Source organism: Schistocerca cancellata, chromosome 2 (assembly GCF_023864275.1).
Source record: "Schistocerca cancellata isolate TAMUIC-IGC-003103 chromosome 2, iqSchCanc2.1, whole genome shotgun sequence".
NCBI classification, from domain to species: domain Eukaryota; kingdom Metazoa; phylum Arthropoda; class Insecta; order Orthoptera; family Acrididae; genus Schistocerca; species Schistocerca cancellata.
Window position 1 is genome coordinate 212193358 of NC_064627.1, and position 25351 is coordinate 212218708.

Sequence of the window (25351 nt, forward strand, 5' to 3'; positions counted from 1 at the left end):
GTTACTGCGTGCATAATATCGCAAAGTTGAACCTATGCATATCAATTACGAGGTAGAGCGCCGGCCACGCGTACACACTACATTTAGAACGCTGATATCATTTTGTGAATACTTTCTGGTAAAGGTGAGGAAGGGGACCTTTCTGCGATTATTTTCTAAAAATTTGCAAAATGGGGACGCATATCGTGTTTTAAGAATTGTTATTTCTTTGTTGTTGTTGGCGGTAACAAGCGGATGCGGTGTGAGTTAGTCGCAGCGAAACAATCGATATGTACAGGACCAACTTCGAGATATATCGCTCGCAGAGGGGCACGCTCAAAAATCCGTAATATTTTATTTAAAAAAACAACATAAATTCATCAATTTTTTGAACAGCATTAACATTTAATTAATACTATTGGACCGAAGCATCACTTACAATTTATTTTACATTTTTCTACTATTGTAGACATAAACGACAAAGTACTGTTCCAAATGTTCGGTAGTGAAGTTGTATCTTTCATCACTCATAACATTTTTATAAGCAGAAAAGGACCGTTCTACATCAGCTAAGGTAACTGGACATTAATTGAATTTGGGTGTTATGTTGGCACTTATTGTATATAGTAAAAGTTCACACACCCCATTAATAAAACCATCAGTTTAGCACAAGGATTCAAAGCCTGGCTTATTATTTACTGTTTTCAAACTTTTCTTTAAGTTTTCTTGAGAGTATCTTCGGCACTGAGGAGTTCACTAGAATAATTTTTTTCGTTAATGAATAGATTCATTCATCGCCAAAACTTGGCTTTCAAGCTTTGTAATACTTGCAGATATATGGGAAAAATAAGTGCTAATCACAGCAATGCCTTTTTTTAATACCTGAATCATTGAAAGCGTCCTTGCACTGGCAAACTGCCAAAGCCTCTGCACTATCGATGTTGTTTACTATCCCTGCAATGGCCTCGAAATGTTCATTGTGAAACAACACAGCTTCGACAAATGTACCCGAAAAAGTTAGCACTAGTTCTGAAGGTAAAGGCACATGTGGTAATATTTCTCTGTAAGCCTTGATGCGAGCAGAAGCCTTTAGAAAACTTTTATTTTTGGATGAAATCAGTTTATTTACATTCTCAAACACGAAACGTACTTCTTCAGCAAGGCGATGTATTCCATGAGCGAAACACGTCACATGAATCAAATTGGGATAAAATACTCGGAGGGCTTTTCCTGCTTTGATCATATAGAGAGCAGCATATGAAAGAAACAAACATCCTTTCATCTGCAGAATATACTGGAAATATTTTTCTAATACCCTCATTCACAAATCTAGCGATCGTAAAATGATTTACTTTTTCAAGTTCTTTGCAAGCTGCTAAATAGGAAGAAGAAGGCTCTTCCTTTGAAGCACCAACAATTAATTTTACAATGTAACGGCCACAAGTGTCTGCACTTTCGTCAACTGAAATCCACAATTATGCTGTCGTTGAGTGCATTGCGTATTTCTTTCAGAACATTTGCGTAAATTATCGGTACATAATTTTTACACAATGTTGATTCATCTGGTGTATTTTGATTTAAGCAATATTTGTGTTGGATGAATTTGAGGATAGGATTTGTAAGTCTATGAAGAGGAATATTGCTTGCAATGAATGCTTCACATAGATCCATGTTAAACCGACATTTTTGGTTACCTTTGAACCAATCCATTATACTGCAACTTGCTGTTGTCAGAAGTTGTTGTCGCGGTCCTTTCTGCTGCATTCCTGCGATATGAATACTTATCTTGATATGCTGGTCTACCTGAAACGTTTTTATTTTATTATATATATATATATATATATATATATATATATATATATATATATATTTTTTTTATTTATTTTTTTTTTTGCACGAAACGTGTTTCTCGCAAACTCGACAATATAAAACAGCTCCGTCATATGTAAATGTTCCAGGATCGTCATTTTTTCACGAAACGACGTTTCTTTTATTGGGGGGGGGAGGGGGGGGCATGGAGCACAACACCTTACACACTACACGTCGTAAACATGGTCAATTGTGTACAAGTAAATAGAAAGCTGAACTGAAACGACGGACGTGTGACTAAAAGCATACGGTATGACAGCGAAGGGGATTAACCGGGGGCGCGGGTGCAGGATTACTGACTACCTGTTCCTGTTCCTCTTCTGTAATGATTTCGCTGGGCAGTGGTCTTTCGGTTAGCGACTGCACGCAGTTCTAGGTCGCGATCAATCTGTGAGACATTCTAACTAAACCGAGCTGGAGACCACCTGTCTAAATTTTTAAAATACTGTAAACATAGAGCGAAAATATGCATCGTTACTAGTATTAAGTTAGAATATGCAATAATTGGTGAAAGGAGCCAGATATGCAAATGCACATGCTACATGCAAATGCATATAATCCTGTCTCTATAAAATGACTGATTGTTTCACTCTTCTGGGATGCTACCTGTATTTATTCCCGGAGAACACGAGAAACACCTAATTGATTCTTTATCTACCATCTGTTTAACAATTTACTGGTCAACAATAATTTCAAAAAGTCTCTCACTAAACACAGCTAACTGGTCACACATTTACTTATTATTTTGACTGTTGTGGAATTAATATTTCTTTATAGAACTGAAATACAACAGAACACACCATACAACGTGTCTGTGCTTCACGACTGCTCGTTTCGGAATGATTAGGCAGTGCAAAACCATCAGCTAGGGAGCACAGTTTAGACGGAACCTAAAAATACCCGAAGTCCACCGCCTGCCTTTTTATTTAAATTCTGTTCTTAGTTTTTTTCTCAGTCGTACTGACCAACTAGAATCACGTTAATAACTTCAGTTCCTCTTCTTCCTTTGTTGTTGTTTCCTATTTTTCCAGTATTCCCTCATTTTCTCCCCATGAAGTCTCTTCCTTTCTTCTGTCCATGTTGTTCCCGATTTTTTATTTCTTCTGCTTTGAAAGCCTTCCAAATTTAGTATTTTATTTTTAAAACGGTTTCTCTCTGCTATTTCTGATTCTTTGATGCTGTTTCTTTCTAGATCTTTCCTTACTTCTGTAATGCTTACTACTGTCGATTTCTTCCTCCAGAAACATGGGAGTATTTGCTTTGTTAGTCCATTTCCATCCATTCGGTGGAGGTGTCTGAAAAAGGTTAATCTTCGTTTGGCCATTACTTCAGATATTTTCTCTATATTTTTGTAGATCTCCTCATTACTTCTTATTTTCCTACGATATGCAGTCTTTATCGCACGCATTATTTATCTGATAATCCTTCCTTCCAGTACCTCTAGACTGTCCATCTTATAGTTCATCGTTAGGCATTCAGATCCATATAAACATTCTGGTCGTACCACTGTGGTGTAGTGTTTTAGTTTTGTTTTTCTAGATATACATTTCTTGTTGTAAATATTTTTGGTCAAACCATATGCTCTTCCATTTTGTTTATTCTTACACCTATTGCTGATTTTTCTAGTCCATTCTGTTGTATAGTCTCTCCAAGATATTTAAATTTATTTACTCGCTCTATTTTACCTATTTGTGTTTCTATGAATTTTGGCGCATTTTTTATATTTGTCATGAAATTTGTTTTTTCATCTGAAATTTTGAGACCAGTTCTGTTTGCTATTTTGTCCAAAAGGTTTATCTGAATAACTGCTTCCGTCAGTTTTTCTGAAAGTATTGTAAAATCATCAGCAAAAGCCGAGCAGTTTACCTTGGTTGCATTTGTTTTCCTTCCCAGAGTTATTGGTTCAATGTTGTGATTTTTTAGCTCCAAAAGCCAGATCATTACTATTTTATCGAGAACACAATTAAACAGTAAAGGTGATAAACCATCACCTTGTCTAACACCACTTTTATTTCATATGGCTGAGATACTTCTGCCATAAATTTGACTTTAGATATTATGCCTGTTAGTGTTTCACGAATTATATTTGCTAATTTTGATGTAATACCAAATTCTCTAATGACCTTATCTATTGTTTCTCTGTCTATACAATCAAATGCTTTCTTGAAATCAATAAATGACACTGTTATTGGTTTGCTAGTTAACATTGTATGGCGAATTATTGACTTTAAGTTAAAAATTTGTTCTGCACGGGATCTTCCCTTTCTTAAACCACTCTGATATTCTCCCAGTTGTTTGTCTAAAGTATCTACCACTCTCTTCAGAAGAATATTTTATATGCCACTGGCAGAAGTTACACTCCTCTGTAATTACTGACATTATATTTGTCTCCCAGTTACGTAGCGGGCGGATTAATGCTGTTTTCCATTCAACTGGAATCTTTTCAGTTTTACAAATGTCCTCAAGACGCAGTTGTAGGTCCTTTATGATTTTTGAATCTGACCACTTTAATAATTCTGCTGTAATGGAGTCTTCTCCATTTGTTTTAATTTTGAATGTTCTGATGGCTTCATGAATTTCTAACACTGTTGGTGGGAAATCCTCCTCTGGATTTTGAGGTGTCACTGGAAATTCTAATTTATTTGTTGAAACTGGACAGTTTAACAGCTTTTCAAAAAATTTTACTTGGTTCAAAGATGAAAATTGCAAGATGGGTTATGCTTATTATTATCACTTTTGAAATAAGTGGGCGATAGAGGACTATTTAGAGGTAACTGTATTTGAATCTCAAGAAAATGTAATGCATGTTTTTTTATAATATTAATGATTGAAAATTATTGTTTTAGTGCGCTGCCTCCGAACACAGCGGCTAAGCACAGTGATGGACTACAATTCGGACGGTCGTTCCAGCGAAAGGGGTACCGCCGTACCATCTGCTACTGGTACTTCACACTGCTTATTGCGTGTCTGTTTAATGTTGCAATCTCAACTGCTCTGAAGTGTGAATCTTGCAGCTAAATACAATGGCTGCTAAAGTATCCAGTCTTTGCACCCCTTTCAAATGTTTCCAAATTCTGATTGAATATTTGTCCAGCTTCTTTCAGACAGCACGTCAAAGTAGATACCTGCACTATCTGCAAAAAGCCTGAGGTTACAATTGTAATATTGTCTGAAGGTTCATAAACACAAAACGTAACAGTACGTGTCCCAAAACATTTCGCTGTGGTACACCTGAAATTTTTTTACGTTTGTCTATGACTTCCCATCCAGGATAACTTGCTGCCTCCTCCTCACCAAAAAATCGTAGACCAGTCACAAATTTTGCTTGTTACTCGATGCGATCAACTTTTAATAATAAGCTTGGACGTGACACTGAGTCAAACTACTTTCAGAATTTGAGAACACTGCATCCACTCGAGTGCCTTGATTCAAGGCTTCCAGAAAAATGAGAGATGTCTTTCACATGATCGATCCTTTCGGAGTCCGTACTGGTTGGCGAGAAGGGGGTCATTCTGTCCACGAACCACGGACCCTTCCGAAGCAAGATGTCTTCAGTTGCTCCACGAGAAAGATAGCCATACGGTAGGTGCAACCACAGTGGATGGGTATTATTGGAGAGGCAAAACATGTGGTCTTTGAAGAGGGACAGCAGCCTTTTCAGTTGTTGCAGCGACAACAGCCTAGATGATTTCTTGTAAGGTTAGCCATTGCGGTGCTGTACTGCAAACGGCTGAAAGCAAGGGGAAATTACAGCCGCTATTTTTCCCGAGAACATGCAGCACTTCCGTGTGTTTAATGATGATGGCAGCTGATTGGGTAAAACATTCCAGCGATAAAATAGCGCACCATTCAGATCCCCAGTTGATGACCACTCAGAAAAAACAAAACTTTCTACAGGCTGGAGCGTGTAATGTTACGAGTAGATCCCCTAACTAGCTGGGGTCGTTAGAGAATTTTAAAAAGAATGAATTAATGAAGTGCGGTGGCAGGAAGAACACGCCTTATGATTTCGTGATTACAGGTTTATAAATACAAAATTCAATAGGGGTTTACGCAGGAGAGTGGTGGGACTGATGATGGATAAAAAAATAGGAATGTGGTTAAGCTAGTATGATCAGCATAGTTAGCGCATTATGGCTGCCAAGATAGGCTCAAAGCGAATATCCACCACAGTAGTACAAGTATATATGCCGACTAACTCCACTGGTGATGAAGAGATTTGGTTGGGGTTGGGGTGTTTGGGGAAGGAGACCAGACAGCGGGGTCATCGGTCTCATCGGATTAGGGAAGGATGGGAAAGGAAGTCGGCCGTGCCCTTTCCGAGGAACTATCCCGGCATTTGCCTGGAGTGATTTAGGGAAATCACGGGAAACCTAAATCAGGATGGCCGGACACGGGATTGAACCATCGTCCTCCCGAATACGAGTACAGTGTCAGACCACTGCGCCACCTCGCTCGGTGAAGGGATTGAAAAAATATGTGTTGAGACGAGGGAAATTATTTATACGGCTAAGACAGTCACATGATTAACTGTGATGTGGGTCTCAAATACGGTTGTAGATAAAGGAAAAGGACAAATACAAGGAGAATATGTACTGGGGGAAAGGAATCAAAGAGGAATCTCCAGTGCAGAATTTGGCGTGGAGCATATGTAATCATTTCTAACGCTTGCCTTAATAATCATATAAGAACGTCATACACATGAAGGAGGCCTGGAGGCACTGGAAGCTTCCAGATCAAATAATGGTAAGATAGAGCGCCGTTCGAGAGTGGAACGGTAGAGAGACATCTTGAAGGTGGTTCATTGAACCATCTGCCAGGCACTTCATTGTGAATAGCATAGTAATCATGTTGAATGTAGATAGAGAGATCGAAACCAAATTTTAAAATGTAAAACTTGTCCTTGGACAGATGTGGAATCTGACCATAATTTATGATTGTTTTTTATCATATCTGAGGAGTCGCAGGAGTAATTCTCCCACAGACATTCACTGTACAGTGCGGGATGTACTGTAATCGCGGTAGTCACGAGAGAGAGGTCAATCAGATTGGATGGAGAGCAGCCTCAGAACAGCGACGGCGAGTACCGCTGCCTGCGCGGCAAGAGAAGATTGTGGAGTGGATCCGCAGGCGAGGTGGACCAGACGAGACAATGTTTGGATTCTCTGCGGGTGCCGGCAGCGGGTCCTTGGAGTGTCAAGGAAGACACGTCTGTCGGGAGTCGCAGTTGTGATGAAGAAGACAGGAAGTCGTTGTCGATTACATTGGACAGATATCCGATATGCCAACCTTGGAACTTTTGAGGCTTTGTGTCACATGTAGCAGGAAATTCCGGGTTTAAGTCTCGCTAAAGACAATGGACAAAGTAGACGACGACTTCTGGGATAAGAAGTCTTCCTCGTTCAGCCAACGGCCTTGTCAAAGAGGGCAAAGGAGCGGACGGAGTGTCAGGGCACACTCTTGCACTCTGGATGGAAAACTGCCCCTAAACAAGAAAGAATCAGCAATATCAGCGGCATGAGGATGTAGAAGCCAATGGAAACTACTGCATTAAAGACACTTATCGTGTACCCACAGGACATGTGACCTGTAACGAAAAAATTTCCCTGATCTCTCCATTGGCAAAAGCTTTCGAAATAGACCCCGATTCGGATCTCCTGAAGGGTACTAGCAAGGAGGAGGTGACCACGAGAAAAAAAGAAAGGGTTATGGGAGAGTATGGGCTTGGTACTACAAATGAAAGACGAGACAGACTAATTGCGTTCTGCAGTTCATTTCAGCTAGTAATATCGAATACTCTGTTCAAGAATCACAAGAGCAGGAGGTTCACTTGGAAAAGGCCGGAAAATTCAGGAGGACATCAGATTACATCATGGTTAGGCAGAGATTCCGAAATCAGGTACTGGCTTGTAAGGCGTACGCAGTAACAGATACAGACCCAGATCACAGTTTTGTAGTGATGAAGAGTAGGCTGAAGTTTAAGAGATTAGTCTGCACGAATCAATGCACAAAGAAGTGGGATATGCAATGAGAAGAAACGCTTGAAGTTCTAAGAGGCTGTAGATACAGCAGTAAGCAATAGGTCTGTGGGCAGTTCAGCTGAAGGGGAATGTACATTTCTAAAAAGGACAATCACAGAAGTAGGAAAGAAAAATACAGATACAAAGGAGGTAATTCAAAGAAACCATGGGTAACACAAGAAAAATTTCAGTTGATTGATGAAATAAGGAAGTACAAAAGCGTTCAGGGCAGTTCAGGAATACAGAAATACGAGTCACTTAGGGAAGTAAGGCGAAATGCCTACTGGAGAAATGTGAAGAAATAGGAAAAGAAATAAGTGTCGGAAGGACTGACTTCGCATATAGAAACAGTCAAAAGATCCTTCGATGAAATTAAAATCAAGTGTGGTACCATTAACAGTGCGATGGGAATTACGCCGTTAAATGCGGAGGGTAGAGCACATATCGCACAATCAGTTTAACAGCTCATCCATAAAAGTTGAAGACGAGAATAACACACAGAAGACTGGAAAAGAAAATTGAGGATCTGTCAGATGACCATAAGTTTGTCTTTAGGAAACGTAAAGGCACCAGAGAGGCAATTCTGACGTTGTGATTGATAATGGAAGCAAGACTGAAGACACATCAAGATTCATTCATAGGATATGTCGAAGGGGAAAAGCGGTCGACAATGTAAAATGGTGCAAGACGATGAAAATCTCAGGAAAAATTGGGTAAGCTAATATAATACATAATAGGTACGAAAACCAAGACAGAACAATAAGAGTAGGAGACGAAAAACGAAGTGCTCGGATTAAAAAGGGTGTAAGACGGGATGTCGTCAACCACCCCTACTGTTGAATCCATACATCAAAGAAGAAATGTCGGAAGTAAAAGAAACGGTCAAGAGCGGAACTGAAATTCAAGGTGAAAGGATATTAATTATAAGATTCACTGATGACATTACTATCCTCACTGGATGTGAAGAAAAATTACAGGATCTGCGGAATTGAACGAACGGTCTATTGAGTACAGCATATGGACTGAGACAGTAAATCGAAGGAAGACGATAGTAATAAGTAGCAGAAATGAGAACAGTGAGAAACTTAATGTCAGGGATAGTGATCACGAAGTAGAAGAAGTTAAGAAAATATGCCAAGTAGCTGCGAAATAACCCATGACGTTTTGAGCAAGGAGGACATCAAAAGCAGACTAGCACTGGCAAAATGCTCATTCCTGACAAAGAGAAGTCTACTAGCATCAAATATAGATTTTAATTTGAGGAAGATATTTCACAGAAGATATGTTTGGAGCATAGTATTGTACGGTAGTGAAACATGTACTGTGGGAAAACCAGAAAAGAAAAGCGTCGAAGCATTTGAGGTGTGGTGTTACTGAAGAATGCTGAAGTTTAGGTGGAATGATAGGGTAAGGAATGAGGAAGTTGTACGTAGAACCAGTAAGGAAAGAAATATACGGAAAACACCATCAAGAAGAAGGGACTGAATGATATGGCATCTGCTAAGACATCAGAGAATAACTTCCATGATACTGGAGGGAGCTGTAGAAGGTAAAAACGGTGGAGGAAAACAGAGATTGGATACACCCAGCAAATAATTGAGGACGTAGGTTGCAAGTGCTACTCTGAAAGATAAAAAGGTTGGAATGGTGAAGGAAATAGTGGTGGGCCGTGTCAAACCAGTCAGAAGACGACTGACTAAAAGAAAATACGAACATGTCTGTGTTATAAGTATGACGGGATAACGGGAGACTGTATTGAGAAAATCCATTGATCTAAGGACTCCTGAAAAAGGCTTTCCAAGCTACTTGTGTTTTCATTTACACAACCTTCAGTCCGACGACACTTTGCGATGCAGCGTACTGACTTGTATCTTGTGGTATATTTCTAGAGGTGCCTTGTCGATGTCGAGGCCAGACCAAGATGGCATTAGTAATTTTGCGAACTACCAGTGACAGAAGTGACTAAGCGTAAGTAATTCTATTTTCGTCCCAGTCGGGGACATATAAAAGAAAAATGTAAGAAGCTATGTACGTCGTTGTAAAGTGGTTCACTGTGAAACAGCCATCAAACAGAAACTAGGGTTTGTTTTTAATGAAGCCTATCTTGTTTGACTAATTTTCCTCGAATTATGGTCTATAGTTTTAAATATTCTTTTAATTTTAAAAGATTAACATTTATTTGTCTTTTTAAAGGCTTGGAAGATACGAGCACACAAGGTGTTAACGGACATTGTGAATATATTAATACCTTTACACTGATTGGTGAATGTTTCATATTTGTATCTGTGAAAAATTGTTAAAGTGTCTTGAGTTCCATAAAAATTTTGGCGCTCAAAGCACTCAGGCATTACAAAATGCTATTTTTAAAAGCTTTTTAAAAGGGATGTTTATGAAATACTAATTCAAAGTATAGCTTTTAGGAACCTTGGTAGAACATGGTGTCCCTGTTCGGCTAATGTTGTTTTTGCATGTTCGGTTTCAGAGGGTCAATCAAGTGTTAAAGATTCTTTTGACTTTGAGTATACCACCAGTTCACCCCACTCTCCACAAATTCATGTGTGTATCCTGTTCATGAACTGTAAATTAGAACTTAAGAAAATGCAAAATGGTAAGATATTAAGACGTGGGACTTCTGCGAGTTGAAAGAACGAGAGATCATTGAGAGTTTCAGAGGATGCATTAGGTAACGTATGATTAAACGGGGAAGGGTGTCCTGCTAAAAGTGAATGAGTAGTTTTGAGAGATAAAATAGTGAAGGCAGCAGGTAATAAAATTGGTAAGAAGACAAACCCTAACAGAAATCCTTGAATATTGTATTAAATTGATGGAAGAATAAGATATAAAATTCTCAATTACTAGCTGAAATTTGTTACAGAACTCAATTAGTCTTTCTCCTCTCTCTTTCCTTGTCCCAAGCTGATAATCTCCTGCAACTTTTTTCTATTTATTCCCCTACAACTACATTCCAGTCCCCTATGACTATTAACTTTCATCTCCATTTACATACTGTAGCACCTTTTCAATATCCTCATATACATTCTCTATCTCTTCATCTTCAACTTGCGACGTTGGCATGTATACCTGAACAGTCGTTGTCAGTGTTGGTTTGCTGTAGATTCTGCTAAGAACCACCCTATCACTGAACTGTTCACAGTAAGACACTCTCTGCCCTAGCCTCGTATTCATAACGAATCCTACTCCAATTATACCATTTCTTGGTGCTTCTGATATTACCCTATACTCATCTGCTCTTCTTTCCGTTTCACTCCACTGACTCTAGCTATACCTAGATTGAGCCTTCGCATTTCCCTTTCTAGATTTTGTGGCTTCCCTATCACGTTCAAGCTTCTGACACTCCACGCCCCGACTCGTATCACATATCCTTTCGACGATTATTCAATCTTTTTCTGATGGTCACGGTGTTACCCTTAGTATCATGGTGTGATGAGCAATTGAATTTGACTTTAGGTCACAGCTGATAGGATTTGAGGGAATTCTTACTGCATAATGCTATGTCATGGATATCCTGCATTCTAATGTGTTCGCTCTCATGTGACAGTGCTGAGGTGCGGTTTTTCAAAAGAATAATGTACATCGACACATTGTATATGTATCTATGAACTACCTGCATGATGTTGAGCTACACCGCTGATCAGCGAGATCCGCAGATCTGTTCGCAATAGAACATGCATGGAAACAGCTCTGACGTAAACTCCATCCCAGCGCCAGTATCCAAGACTAGTTAAATGAGTGGTAGGGCACCTTTCCTCGGAATAGTATAGAATCTTCCCAACTGAATCAGTGCAAGCGTCCAGGTGAGAGAGGGTGCTGCGTAACACTTAAAGTGGATTCATATTGCTAAGTTAGTTGTAATCGTCGAAATAACATATCGTCTCAACTGGTGATGTTTCATTTCGTTTCCACTCGCCTGCAGGGTGCTCCACATTTCTTTTTTTCAGGACGTGTAAATCAGCATCATACGTCGTGAATACAATACGTAACTGAATCTTGAGGGGATATTCAGGAAATAATGAAGCACAGTTTGAACTACGAGGGTCACTCCAAAAGAAATGCACACTATTTTTTTTTAAATCCATCTTTTATTCTACATGTTTGAAAGTTTTACAGTGTGTAGATACATCCTTTAGGAATAATATTTTCATGTCTCCACATAAATTCCCTCCCCCCTCTCAACTGCCTAACGCCAACTTTGAACCAGCGCCTGTACACCCGCACGGTAAAATTCTGGACCAACCTGCTGGAGCCACTGTTTGGCAGCGTTCACAAGAGAGTCATCATCTTCAAACCTTGCTCCACGAAGAGTGTCTTTCAGTTTCCCAAAGAGATGATAGTCACATGGAGCCAGGTCAGGACTGTAAGGCGGGTGTTTCTATGTTGCCCATTCGAGTTTTGGGATCGCTTCCATGGTTTTTTTGACTGACATGTGGCCGTGCATTGTCGTGCAACAGTGAAACATCCTGCTTTTTCCGATGTGGTCGAACACGATTCAATCGAGCTTTAAGTTACTTCAGTGTCGTCACATACGCATCAGAATTGATGGTGGTTCCACTTGGCATGATGTCCACAAGCAAGAGTCATTCGGAATCGAAAAACACCATAGCCATAACTTTTACAGCAGCAGGTGTGGTTTTGAATTTTTTTTTCTTGGGTGAATTTGCATGATGCCACTCCATTGACTGCCTCTTCGTCTCTGCTGAAAAATGATGGAGCCATGTTTCATCACCTGTCACAATTCTTCCAAAAAATTCATCTCCAGCGGTCTCCTACTGTTCCAAAAGTTCGCTGCATACCGATTTTCTTGTTTCTTTGTGAGCCACTGTCAACATCCTGGGAACCCACCTGGCACAAACCTTTTTTAACGCCAACACTTTCAGTATTCTGCAAACACTTCCTTCCCCTATCCCAACGTAGCGCGACAATTCGTTCACTGTGATCCGTCTGTCAGCAGTCACCAATTCGTTAACTCTCTGTACTTTTTCTGGAGTGTGTGCAGTACGAGGCCTGCCGCTGCGAGGACAATCCTCAATATTGCCGTGCCCGATTTAATCACGTAACCTGCTTGCCCACCGACTAACTGTACTGCGATCAACAGCAGCATATCCATACACCTTTTCAACCTCTTGTGGATGTTTCCCACTGTCTGGTTTTCACAGCACAGGAATTCTATGACAGCACGTCGCTTCCGACGAACGTCAAGTGTAGCAGCCATCTTGAAGACATGCTGTGACGGAGCCACTCACGGGAACAGGTCGACGTAAGTTTGAAAACAAGCGGAAAGGATAGGCATTTGTTGCAGGGAGTGGAAATTGACCCTTAACACAGGGAAATGTAATGTATTGCGAATACATAGAAAGAAGGATCCTTTATTGTATGATTATATGAAAGCGGAACAAACACTGGTAGCAGTTACTTCTGTAAAATATCTGCGAGTATGCGTACGGAACGATTTGGAGTGGAATGATCATATTAAATTAATTGTTGGTAAGGCGGGTGCCAGGTTGAGATTCATTGGGAGAGTCCTTAGAAAATTTAGTCCATCAACAAAGGAAGTGGCTTACAAAACACTCGTTCGGCCTATACTTGAGTATTGGTCATGAGTGTGGGATCCGTACCAGGTCGGGTTGACAGAGGAGATAGAGAAGATCCAAAGAAGAGCAGCGCGTTTCGTCACAGGGTTATTTGGTAAGCATGATAGCGTTACGGAGATGTTTAGCAAACTCAAGTAGCAGACTCTGCAAAGGAGGCGCTCTGCATCGCGGTGTAGCTTGCTGTCCAGGTTTCGAGAGGATGCGTTTCTGGATGAGGCATCGCATATATTGCCTCCCCCTACTTATACCTCCCGAGGAGGTCACGTATGTAAAATTAGAGAGATTCGAGCGCGCACGGAGGCTTTCCGGCAGTCGTTCTTCCGGCGAACCATACGCGAGTGGAACAGGGAAGGGAGGTAATGACAGTGGCACGTAAAGTGCCCTCCGCTACACACCGTTGGGTGGCTTACGGAGTATAAATGTAGATGTAGATGTAGAAAACTTTCATACATGCAGAAATTTTACAAAAATAGTGTGCATTTCTTTTGGAGTGACCCTCGTAGAACATAGGTCGTAATTGTGGCGGCAGTAGGAGTGTGCAGAGTGGCGTCGCGGGCGCACAGTGGTGTGACGTAGCCTGGCTCACCTTTCTCGTGGTCGCGCCGTCCTCTGGCTTGGCGGGCGTCAGGCAGCCGAGCAGCGCGGCCACCAGCAGCAGCAGCGACCTCTGCAGCCAGAGCCGGGACTGGCCCATCGCAAGGCCTCATTGGTCCTGCAACAGAGGAGCCCACCCTCACACAGTGCCACAGCCGTTTACTGCAAACGTCATTTAGAGACGTCACACTGCCATAGCCATTTACAGCGAACATCTGCATACAGACTTCAACAAGTAACACAAGCGTAAAAGTGTAAACTGAATCTCGTAATTTAACATACCAAGTACCGAATTTTGAAGTATTAGATCCCACATCAAATACGACATCCGAGCCACATTTTAGTAAGTTTCTAAATACTCTAATACACTATTGGCCATTAAAATTGCTACACTACGAAGATGACGTGCTACAGACGCGAAATTTAACCGACAGGAAGGAGATGCTGTGATATGCAATTGATTAGCTTTTCAGAGCATCCACACAAGGCTGGCGCCGTTGGCGACACGTACGACGTGCTGACATGAGGAAAGTTTCCAATCGATTTCTCATACACAAACAGCAGTTGACCGGCGTTGCCTGGTGAAACGTTGTTGTGATGCCTCGTGTAAGGAGGAGAAATACGTACCATCACGTTTCCGATTTTGATAAAGGTCGGATTGTAGCCTATCGCGATTGCGGTTTATCGTATCGCGGCATTGCTGCTTGCGTTGGTCGAGATCCAATGACTGTTACCAGAATATGGAATCGGTGGGTTCAGGAGGGTAATACGGAACGCTGTGCTGGATCCCAACGGCCTCGTATCACTAGCAGTCGAGATGACAGGCTTCTTATCCGCATGGCTGTAACGGATCGTGCAGCCACGTCTCGATCCCTGAGTCAATAGATGGGGACGTTTGCAAGACAATAACCATCTGCACGAACAGTTTGCAGCAGCATGGACTATCAGGTCGGACACCATGGCTGCGGTTACCCTTGACGCTGTATCACAGACAGGAACGCCTGCGATGGTGTACTCAACGACGAACCTGGGTGCACGAATGGCAAAACTTCATTTTTTCGGATAAATCCAAGTTCTGTTTACAGCATCATGATGGTCGCATCCGTGTTTGGTGACATTGCGGTGAACGCACAGTGGAAGCGTGCATTCGTCATCATCCGGCGTGATGGTATGGGGTGCCATTGGTTACACGTCTCGGTCACCTCTTGTTCGCATTGACGGCACTTTGAATAGTGGACCTTACATTTCAGATCCGTTACAACCAGTGGCTCTACCCTTCATTCGATCCCTGCGAACCGTACACTTCAGCAGGATAACGCACGACCGCATGTTGCAGGTCCTGTACGGGCCTTTCTGGATACAGAAAATGTTCGACTGCTGCCCTGGCCAGCACATTCTCCAAATCTCCCACCAATAGAAAACGTCTGGTCAATGGTGGCCGAGTAACTGGCTTGTCACAATACGCCAGTGACTACTCTTGATGAACTGTGGTATCGTGTTGAAGCTGCATGGGCAGCTGTACTCGTACACGCCATCCAAGCTCTGTTTGACTCAACGCCCAGGCGTATCAAGGCTGTTATTACGGCCAGAGGTGGTTTTTATGGGTACTGATTTCCCAAGGATCTATGCACCCAAATTGCGTGAAAATGTAATCACATGTCAGTTCTAGTATAATATATTTGTCCAATGAATACCCGTTCGTCATATGCATTTCTTCTTGGTGTAGCAATTTTAATGGCCAGTAGTGTAGTTTTATTTATTTATGTTATTGTCTGTCCAAATGTCAGAAGACTGAGTCTACTGCTAGCATACAACCAAATTCTGCGGACTAACTATGGTGGCAGCTTGAACTGACAACTGTAAACAATAGCTTTGCATTCGATCAGTTCTGGATTAGCCATATAGCAAGAGTTAGCAGTTACTACGAACCTCGTGCATTGAGAACTCTGAGCATACGGTACAAAAAGAAAAATCTAGCAAGTTAGATGTAGATGGTATTTTACGCACTGTCCAATGGAAAGATGGTGGTTTCCGTATCTAAAATGAGCAGTAACAATTTTAGCTCATCACTAAAAGTGGTAGGGCTAAGCTATAGCGACAGACGGGTAATATATTGCAAGCAAAAGAGCCAGGAGGGACAAATAAAGAGTGGAAGAGCAAGAACGAAGGGCTCGGATTAAAAAGGTTGTAAGAACCGGGCTGCGGTCATTCGCCTCTACTGTTTAATCGAAGAAGCAATGATGGAAGTAAAAGAACGGTCCAAGAGTGGAATTAGAATTCATGAAGGGAAATCAATTATATGATTCGCTGATGACATTGCTATCCTCAGCGAAAGTGAAGAATTACAGGACCTGATGAATGGTATGAACTGTCTAATGAGTACAGGATATGGACTGAGAGTAAATCAAAGAAAGACGAAAGTAATGTGAAGTAGCGGAAATGACAACAGTGAGAAACTTAATGTCAGGAATGGTGAACAATAAGTAGATGATGTCACGGAATTCTGCTACCTAGGCAGCAAAGTAAACCTTGAAAGATGGAGCAAGGAAGACATAAAAAGCAGATTAGTACTGGCAGAAAGGGCGTTTCTGTCCAAGGGAAGCTTACTGGTATCAGGCCTTAATTTGAGGAAGACATTTCTGAGAATGTACGTTTGCAGCACAGTGTTACACGCCACGCGGGGTAGCAGCTTGGTCTTGGGCACCTTGCCACGGTTCACGTTGCTCCCACCGTCGGAGGTTCGAATCCTCCCTTGGACATTGGTGTGTGTACTTTCCCTAGCGTACGTTAGGGACCAGTGACCTCAGTAGTTTGGTCCCATAGGAAATTACCACTACCAACAGCGTTATATGGTAGTGAAACATAGATTTTGGGCGAATCGGAACGGAAGAGAATCGATGCATTTGAGGTGTGCTGCAACAGACGATAGTTGGAAATTACATGGAGTGATAAGGTAAGGAATGAGGAGGTTCTGCGCAGAATCGGAAGGGAAACGAATATATGGAAAGTACAGACAAGAAGAAGGGACAGGTGATGGGACATCTGTTAAGACACCGGGGAACAACTGCCATGGTACTAGAGGGAGCTGTAGAGAATGAAAATTGTAGAGGAAGACGGAGATTGGAATACATCCAGCAAATAATTAAGGACGTAGGCTGCAAAGGGGTTACTCTAAGCTTAGTTGGTTGGCAGAGCAGACGAATTCGTGAAGAGTCTCATCCAGTCAGAAGACTGATGACTCGAAACATTAACTACTCGTCACAACATACATTGTGTTTCGTTAATTGTTACGATGGTATTACCTAAAGCTGTTCGAGCTAATCGCAATAACTCGATCAAATAAAACATGATTCTATTGATTACCAACAACAAAGTCATTAGAGGACATTGTATTTATTTTTTAGGTCTACTATTACAGTTGTTCATTCTTTGTACAGTGTACCAGTATTTACTTTCCTTACGGTACTTTTGAGCAAGCCGTTTATCGATGTTTGATCTGATAAAAATTGATCTCGTTATAATTCATTTACTTCCGAATAGTAAATAATTGTTTGCCAGTGAGACACTACGGTGTGACTGATTTTTTTTAAGCTACTGGTACAATGGTGTAGGGTTGGTGCCAGGTTTCACAGAATGCACCAATCCACGCTGGTGGACCCTCGTTTATGAAAATGGGACAAAAATAATTTCTCGCGAGAAAAAAAGCCATTAAAAAAATGAATTTAGTCAGTAGTTCCGTAGAATAACGGCTTAGGTTCAGTGCTCATAAGCTACAGGTCGCATGTTCAGCACTTACAGAAAGGTAATTTTTAAAAATTCTTATCAAAATGATTGTGGTCTTCATTTTTATTCGTTTGATTTGACTTTATAAGCACTGACGCAAAAAATCAGAGCACAAAAATAAAAAAAATGTGGAGTATATGTAAATTGAAGGGGGTGACTGGTATCAGCTGCAGCGGGACATTAAGCGGAATCAGCGGTGACAGGCGAAAATGTGAACCGGATCGTGATTCGAACCCGGGATCTCTTGTTTACTAGGAAGTTGCGAAAACCACTGCATCCTTTTTTATGCCTTGTCCATTTTTAACGCTCTCCCAACTTTTTTAAAAAAATTTTCCAACGCGCTAACTTCTGACCCAATTTTTTTGTTTACTTTTTTAGTTTTTTAAAATTATTTTGTTCTTTTTTCTTTGAATGCTGTATGACTTTTTATTTATTAATTTAATGTTTTTGTTTTTATTTTTTTATTTTTTGTGTCAGTTGAGCGGAGTAAGTTCCACGAAGTTCGCAAATTGTACGAAAGATGCCGTGTCTTTACATAACTTTCAGATTAGGTGGCTTCGCGATGTATCATTGAAAGTGTCTCTGCTCCTAACTTCGGGAACGTCACTGGCCAATCTCACACGGTGCTGTTCGTATATTTCATAAGAATGTATGAAAAGGAAAAGGTCTTCCGTAGAGTAGGGAGTCCTTGAACAGCATAGAATTCGCCATGCGGAGAGTCAGTTTCGGATGTTGCGTCCATGAAAACAGTATTACTCTAAATAATGGAAAATAAAGCTTCGTATCGAACATAATTGCCATGCGGGGCACTGCATGATCGCAGCTGCACAGACTATCTCTGTACGCCTCACGGTCGATCCATACTCCCACCGGGGGGGCCACTTGCCGCAGTCCCTGTCCATTATACTCCTGTCTACTACTTAGAGATTCCCACAGGAGGTCGGAGGTATTTGTTGTACATTCGCACTGAAGAAAGTGGCACCACACCAGCCAGGCTTTTCCCACCATTGGAACCGACACAGAACCAGCTTTCTTCAGAAAACGCAACAGATACCCACTCCGCCCTCCTTTGAGCTCTATCCTGACATCACGGAAGTCGCAGAAGATGATGGGTTGGGGTCAGTGGAGTACACACTACAGGCCGCCGGGATCGGAGCTGTCCTTGAAGTAACCATTTTGTAACAGTTCGTTGTGTCGCTGTGGTGACAACCGCTGCTCGAACTGCTGCTGTCGTAAGCCAAACATTATGGGCTTCCCTCTCGGTACTGCCACGTGGCCACCCGCGCCCTACGTTCTTGCGTCGGTAACTTCCCGTGACCAGCGCTGCCAGTATTGGTTTAGAGGGGTGCGTTCCTGCAAAGTCTTTCTACAGCATTGCAAAAGGAGCATCCAGCTTCTTGTGGGTCTGTTACACGACCTCGTCCAAACTCAGTCGGGCACTGATAATGGCAACTTTGTCACCTTAAAGACGTTCTCGACTAATACGAGGCGTGTTTTTTTTAAGTAAGTACCGATTTGAAATTAAAAAATTTTATTTTCACATGAAAGCCTGTACCTTCATCTACTTTTCTAAAAAATTTCCGTCAATTTTGAGGCACATGTCATAACGTTGTACCAGTTTTCGAATACCCCCGTCATAGAAGTCTGCCGCCTGACTTGTTAACCACTACATCACCACTATTTTGACTTCGTTATCGTCTTGAAGACGCTGACCGCCCAGGTGTTTCTTCAAGTACAGGAACAGATGGCAGTCACTGGGCGTAAGATCGGGGCCGTACTGAGGATGATCTAGAGTTTCCCATCGAAAAGATGTGATGAGATCTTTGGTCTGATTCGCCACATGCGGACGGGCATTGTCTTGAAGCAAAACGATGCCCTTGCTCAACTTCCATGGACTGTTTCTTTGGACTGGTGTGACGTAGGCCGGCCATGTTTCATCACCCTCAACAGTTTGGCTTAAGATTGGTTCAAATGGCCCTGAGCACTATGGGACTTGACCTCCCCTAGATCTTAGAACTACTTAAACCTAACTAACCTAAGGACATCACACACATCCAAGCCCGAGGCAGGATTCGAACCTGCGACCATAGCGGTCGCGCGGTTCCAGACTGAACTGCCTACAACCGCTCGGCCACACCGCCCGGCTCTAAAGATTAGATGTGTTTCTTAGATTCTGTGCTGTATGAAATATTTTAACATTTATGGAACCCAGAAAGATGAATGTAATCTTATAAGCTGGATAAATTAGAATGTCAGATCCATACTAAAACTGTATGATTAAAGAACCGCTCGGCCACGACGGCCGGATTGGCTTAAGAAATCATCACCGTCGTTGTGGTACCGCTCAAGGGAAGTCAATGCACTGTCTAAACGTTTGGTTAAAAAAAATGGCTCTGAGCACTATGGGACAACATCTGAGGTCATAAGCCCCTAGAACATAGAACTACTTAAACCTACCTAACCTAAGGACATCACACACATCCATGCCCGAGGCAGGATTCGAACCTGCGACCGTAGCGGTCGCGCGGTTCCAGACTGTAGCGCCTAGAACCGCTCGGCCACACCGGCCGGCTCTGAACGTTTGGTTTTGTGCACATCCGTCAACATTTTCGTTACCCAACGTGCGCACAGTTTTCGGTAATTCAAGTGTTCGGTCACAATGCCATACAAAGCACTACGAGAAACATTAGTAAAGTCATCCCGCAAGGAGGAAATCGTAAAACCTCTTTTTTCTCTCACATTATTGTCCACTTCCTGCATCTGCCGACTCACGATTATCGGAGGCATCTTAAACACTCAGTACACAACGTAAACAAGGAAGAATGAGACTGTAATGGCGTCAGTGCGTAGATTAAGGTACAGGGTTTCATGCAAAAATAAAATTATTGAGATATCATAGCACGTCTTTTTTTTAATTTCAAAACGGTACTTACTTAACAAACACGCCTCGTATCAGTTCACCACGTCCAGTCTCAATGATGACTAACGCTCACGACCGTTACAGCGTGTGTTTGAAGCAAACCTTATTTGCATCTTCGTAGTGATGCTACTAGGTCTATTCTGATGTGCATATCTTTTCACCGTTTTATTTCGTTTCCTAAGCTTTGAGGCCTAAAACCAAGGGCCATGTTCTTACCATTTGTTACAGTCCCCCACAGCGGCTTAATCCGTCATTGCATTTGACCAGAGAGATATGTGCAGGCGGTATTAAGTAGTGAATGTGTGACCGTAGTGTGTAAAGGTTGTTATGTCACAAACAACAATGGGGCATTATCTCTAAATTAAGACACTCTACAGAATGTTCAGAAGAAGAGAAAATATATGCACAGTTTGTCCTGCACATCTTGACTCTCAAACAAAGAAAACACTCGCGGACGCCTGCTGCGACTTGATTGAAACGCAAAACTCGGATAACTCTTTTTTGGAAAAGCTCCTCATTGGTAACAAGACCTCGTGTTATCCATACGAACGTAACACGAAACGACAAAGTGCAGAAGCCCACATGAAGAGTCATTGCTTTGGCTACATAAACGACACTCAAGGCAATGTGACGTGTGAGACGAATAACATCCCAATGGAGAACTTTTGTGGTGGTATATATTTCCTATTTGTTGCAGTCACGTGAAGGAAGACTACATAGAGCATCTGAAACATTAAAACCACCATCTTAACGATTCTCTATTTTTTTATAAACCCTGTCTCGAAACTTTTTAGACTGATAGGCTATGTTATGACTGAATACAAATAGTGTCATTATTAGCTATCTAAATGGTTCAAATGGGTCTGAGCACTATATGACTTAACTTCTACGGACATCAGTCCCCTAGAACTTAGAACTACTTAAACCTAACTAACCTAAGGACATCACACACATCCATGCCCGAGGCAGGATTCGAACCTGCGACCGTAGCATTCGCGCAGTTCCAGACTGTTACTAAATGGTGTATCTGTCTGCAATGTAAACATGGCCATATTACATAATTATATGTAAGATTCATATAAGAACACGAACATCACATGAAAATATCCGTTCTTGTGCGAATTCTGAAACGTTAGTAAATAATTTAAAGATCGCTACGTTAAGATTTAACAACTCTAAATTCTTAAAAACATTCGTTGTAAGTTTTAAACCAAAATGTTAGGTCACATATTCTTGTGAGTAGCCAGCTGTGCTGCCTTCGTAATGTACGCCAGGGTGCGACGTGTTTGATTTGGCCGGCCGAAGTGGCCGTGCGGTTCTAGGCGCTGCAGTCTGGAACCGCGAGACCGCTACGGTCGCAGGTTCGAATCCTGCCTCGGGCATGGATGTGTGTGATGTCCTTAGGTTAGGTTAGTTAGGTTTAACTAGTTCTAAGTTCTAGGGGACTAATGATCTCAGAAGTTGAGTCCCACAGTGCTCAGAGCCATTTTTTTGTTTGATTTGTAATTAGTCTCAGTAATCACAACTTCACTAATGTTATAATGTCAATAACAAGTGTACTGGTTTTGATTGTTAAAAGTATAGATATGCAGCTGCATCTATCAAGTCAGTGCTTGCAGGCAGCGTATCTGACAAATTACAAATTGGTTGCAGTTCACACTGCTTGGAAAATGTTCTTAGCAGTTTTCATTAAACTTCAATGAAAATATAAAATCATGTTTTATTCAGACTGTCACATTTATGTTACACAAATTTAAAACCTGGACAGTCGCAGAGCACAGCAAAGATATTATAACCACCATTGTTTAAGTGATAATGAATATGTAAGATATGCATTATTCTTCATTTTAATAACATACAACTAATATTTCTATCAAAATTGTGATACTCTCCGCTCTCAGTTATTTCAGAGAAGCAGACAAAAATAATAAAGAACGACTATTTTTACTTTGCGATTGTATTGGAAAATTTTCTCCTATTGACTATAAAGAGCGTGCAGGATTTTACATGAGTATTAATAAAATTCCGCCAATTTTTGGCTACAGGGTAACTGACACAAATTTGAAACATTATTCATCCAAATAAATATCCAGGGATTACAATTATGGACTACGGAAATTGGAACCATCATAAAAATATTCTCGAGAAGGTGATGAAACGACGGCATTTCATTGGCAGAAAACTTAAAAAATGCAACAGATCTACTCAACCCTTGTCCGTCATCCTTTGTAGTACTGTTGTGTGGTGTGGCGTCTCAGCAAGACAGGACTGACAGAGGAAAAAAAAATCAAAGAAGGCTGCTCATTTCCCATAATCACATATACTAGCGCGGATGTCATTAAATTACAAGCGAGTTCGAGATCACACTCATTCAAACAAAGGCTTTTTCATTGCGGCGTAACTTTTTCATGAAACTTCCATCATCAACTTTCTCCTCCGAAGGCCAAAATATTTTAGTGACTCTCACATACACTATGTGATCGAAAGTATCAGGACACCTGCCTGAAAATCACTTACAAGTTCGTGGCGACCTCCATTGGTAATGCTGGAATTCAATACGGTGTTGGCCCACCCTTAGTCTTGATGACAGCTTCCACTGTCACAGGCATATGTTCAATTAGGTGATGGAAGGTTTCTTGGGGAATGGCAGTCCATTGTTCACGGAGTGCTGCGCTGAGGAGATGTATCGATGTTTGTCGGTGGGGCCTGGCACAATGTCGGCGTTCCAAAATATCCAAAGGTGTTCTATAAGATTCAAGTCAGGACTCTGTGCAGGCCAGTCTATTACAGGGATGTTACTGTGGTGCAATCACTCCGCCACAACCCGTGCTCGGTCGTGTAGAATGATGCAATCGCCATCCCCGAATTGCTCTTCAACAGTGGGAAGCAAGAAGGTGCTTAAAATATCATTGTAGGTCTGTGCTGCGATAGTGTCACACAAAATAACAAGGAGTGCAAGCCGTCTCCATGAAAAATACGAGTACACCATAATACCGCCGGCCGAAGTGGCCGAGCGGTTCTAGGCGCTACCGTCTGGAACGGCGCGACCCCTACGGTCGCAGGTTCGAATCCTGCCTTGGGCATGGATGTGTGTGATGTCCTTAGGTTAGTTAGGTTTAAGTAGTTCTAAGTTCTAGGGGACTGATGGCCTCAGAAAGTATGTCCCATAGTGCTCAGAGCCATTTGAGCCATTTGAACACCCTAGCACCACCGTCACCGAATTTTACTGTTGGCATTACACGCGCTGGCAGATGACGTTCACCGGGCATTCGCATACTTACACTCTGCTATCGGATCGCAATATTGCGTACCGTGATTCGTTACTCCACACAAAGTTTTTCCACTGTTAAATGTTTTTGCACTGTTCAGTCGTCCAATGTTTACGCTCCTCATACCAAGCGAGGCGTCGTTTAGCATTTACTGACGTAATGTATGACTTATGAGCAGCCAATCGACCACGAAATCCAAGTTTTATAACCTTCTGCCTAATTGTCATAGTACTTGCAGTGGATCCTGATGCAATTTTGAATTCCTTTGTGATGGTCTAGATAGATGTCTGCCTATTACACATTAGCCCCTCTTCAACTGTCGGTGGTCACTGTCATTCAACAGACGAGGTCGGCCTGTACGCTTTTGTGCTGTACGCGTACCTTCCCGTTTCCACGTCATTATCAGGTCAGGACTCTGTGCAGGCCAGTCCGTTACAGCGATGTTATTGTCGTGTGACCACTCCGCCACAACCCGTTCATTATGAACAGGTGCTCGATCATGTTGAAAGATGCAATCGCCATCCCCGAATTGCTCTTCAACAGTGGGAAGCAAGAAGGAGCTTAAAACATCAATATAGGCCTGTACTGTGATAGTGCCACGCAAAACAAGGGCTGCAAGGCCCCTTGAAAAACACGACCACACCATAACACCACCGCCTCCGAATTTTATTGTTGGCACTAAACACGCTGGCAGATCACGTTCCCCGGGCAATCGCTATACCCACACCCTGCAATCGGATCGCCATATTTTGTACCATCATTCGTCTCTCCATACGAAGTTTTCCACTGTTCAGTCGTCCACAGTTTACGCCCCTTACACCAAGCGAGGCGTCGTTTGGCATTTACCGGCGTGATGTGTGACTTATGAGCAGCCATTCGACCATGAAATCCAAATTTCCTCACCTCCCGCCTAACTGTCATACTACTTGCAGTGGATCCTGATGCAGTTTGGAATTCCTGTGTGATGGTCTACATCGATGTCTGCCTACTACACATTACTACCCTCTTCAACTGTCGGCGGTCTCTGTCAGTCAACAGAGTAGGTCGGCGTGTACGCTTTTGTGCTGTTCGTGTCCCTTCAAGTTTCCACTTTATTGTCACATCGGAAATAGTGGACCTAGGGCTGTTTAGGAGTGTATAAATCTCGCGTACAGACATGTTACAAGTGTCACTGAATCACCTGACCACGTTCGAAGTCCGAGTTCCGTGGAGCGCCCCATTCTACTCTCTCGCGATGTCTACTGACAACTGAGGTCGCTGATATGCATTACCTGGCAGTAGGTGGCAGCACAATGCACCTAGTATGAA

General features: G+C 42.0%; 1 protein-coding gene across 1 annotated transcript in view; it reads right to left on the bottom strand.

Annotated features, from left to right (window-relative positions):
- Positions 1-14191, bottom strand: part of LOC126161541 (probable G-protein coupled receptor CG31760) — a 439386-nt gene extending 425195 nt beyond the window's left edge. Inside the window, exon 1 of the mRNA XM_049917466.1 lies at positions 14064-14191. Within this exon, the coding sequence (XP_049773423.1) occupies positions 14064-14171 (108 nt within the window). The 5' untranslated portion in view covers positions 14172-14191. The remainder of the gene's footprint in view (positions 1-14063) is intronic.
- Positions 14192-25351: the final 11160 nt, after the last annotated feature.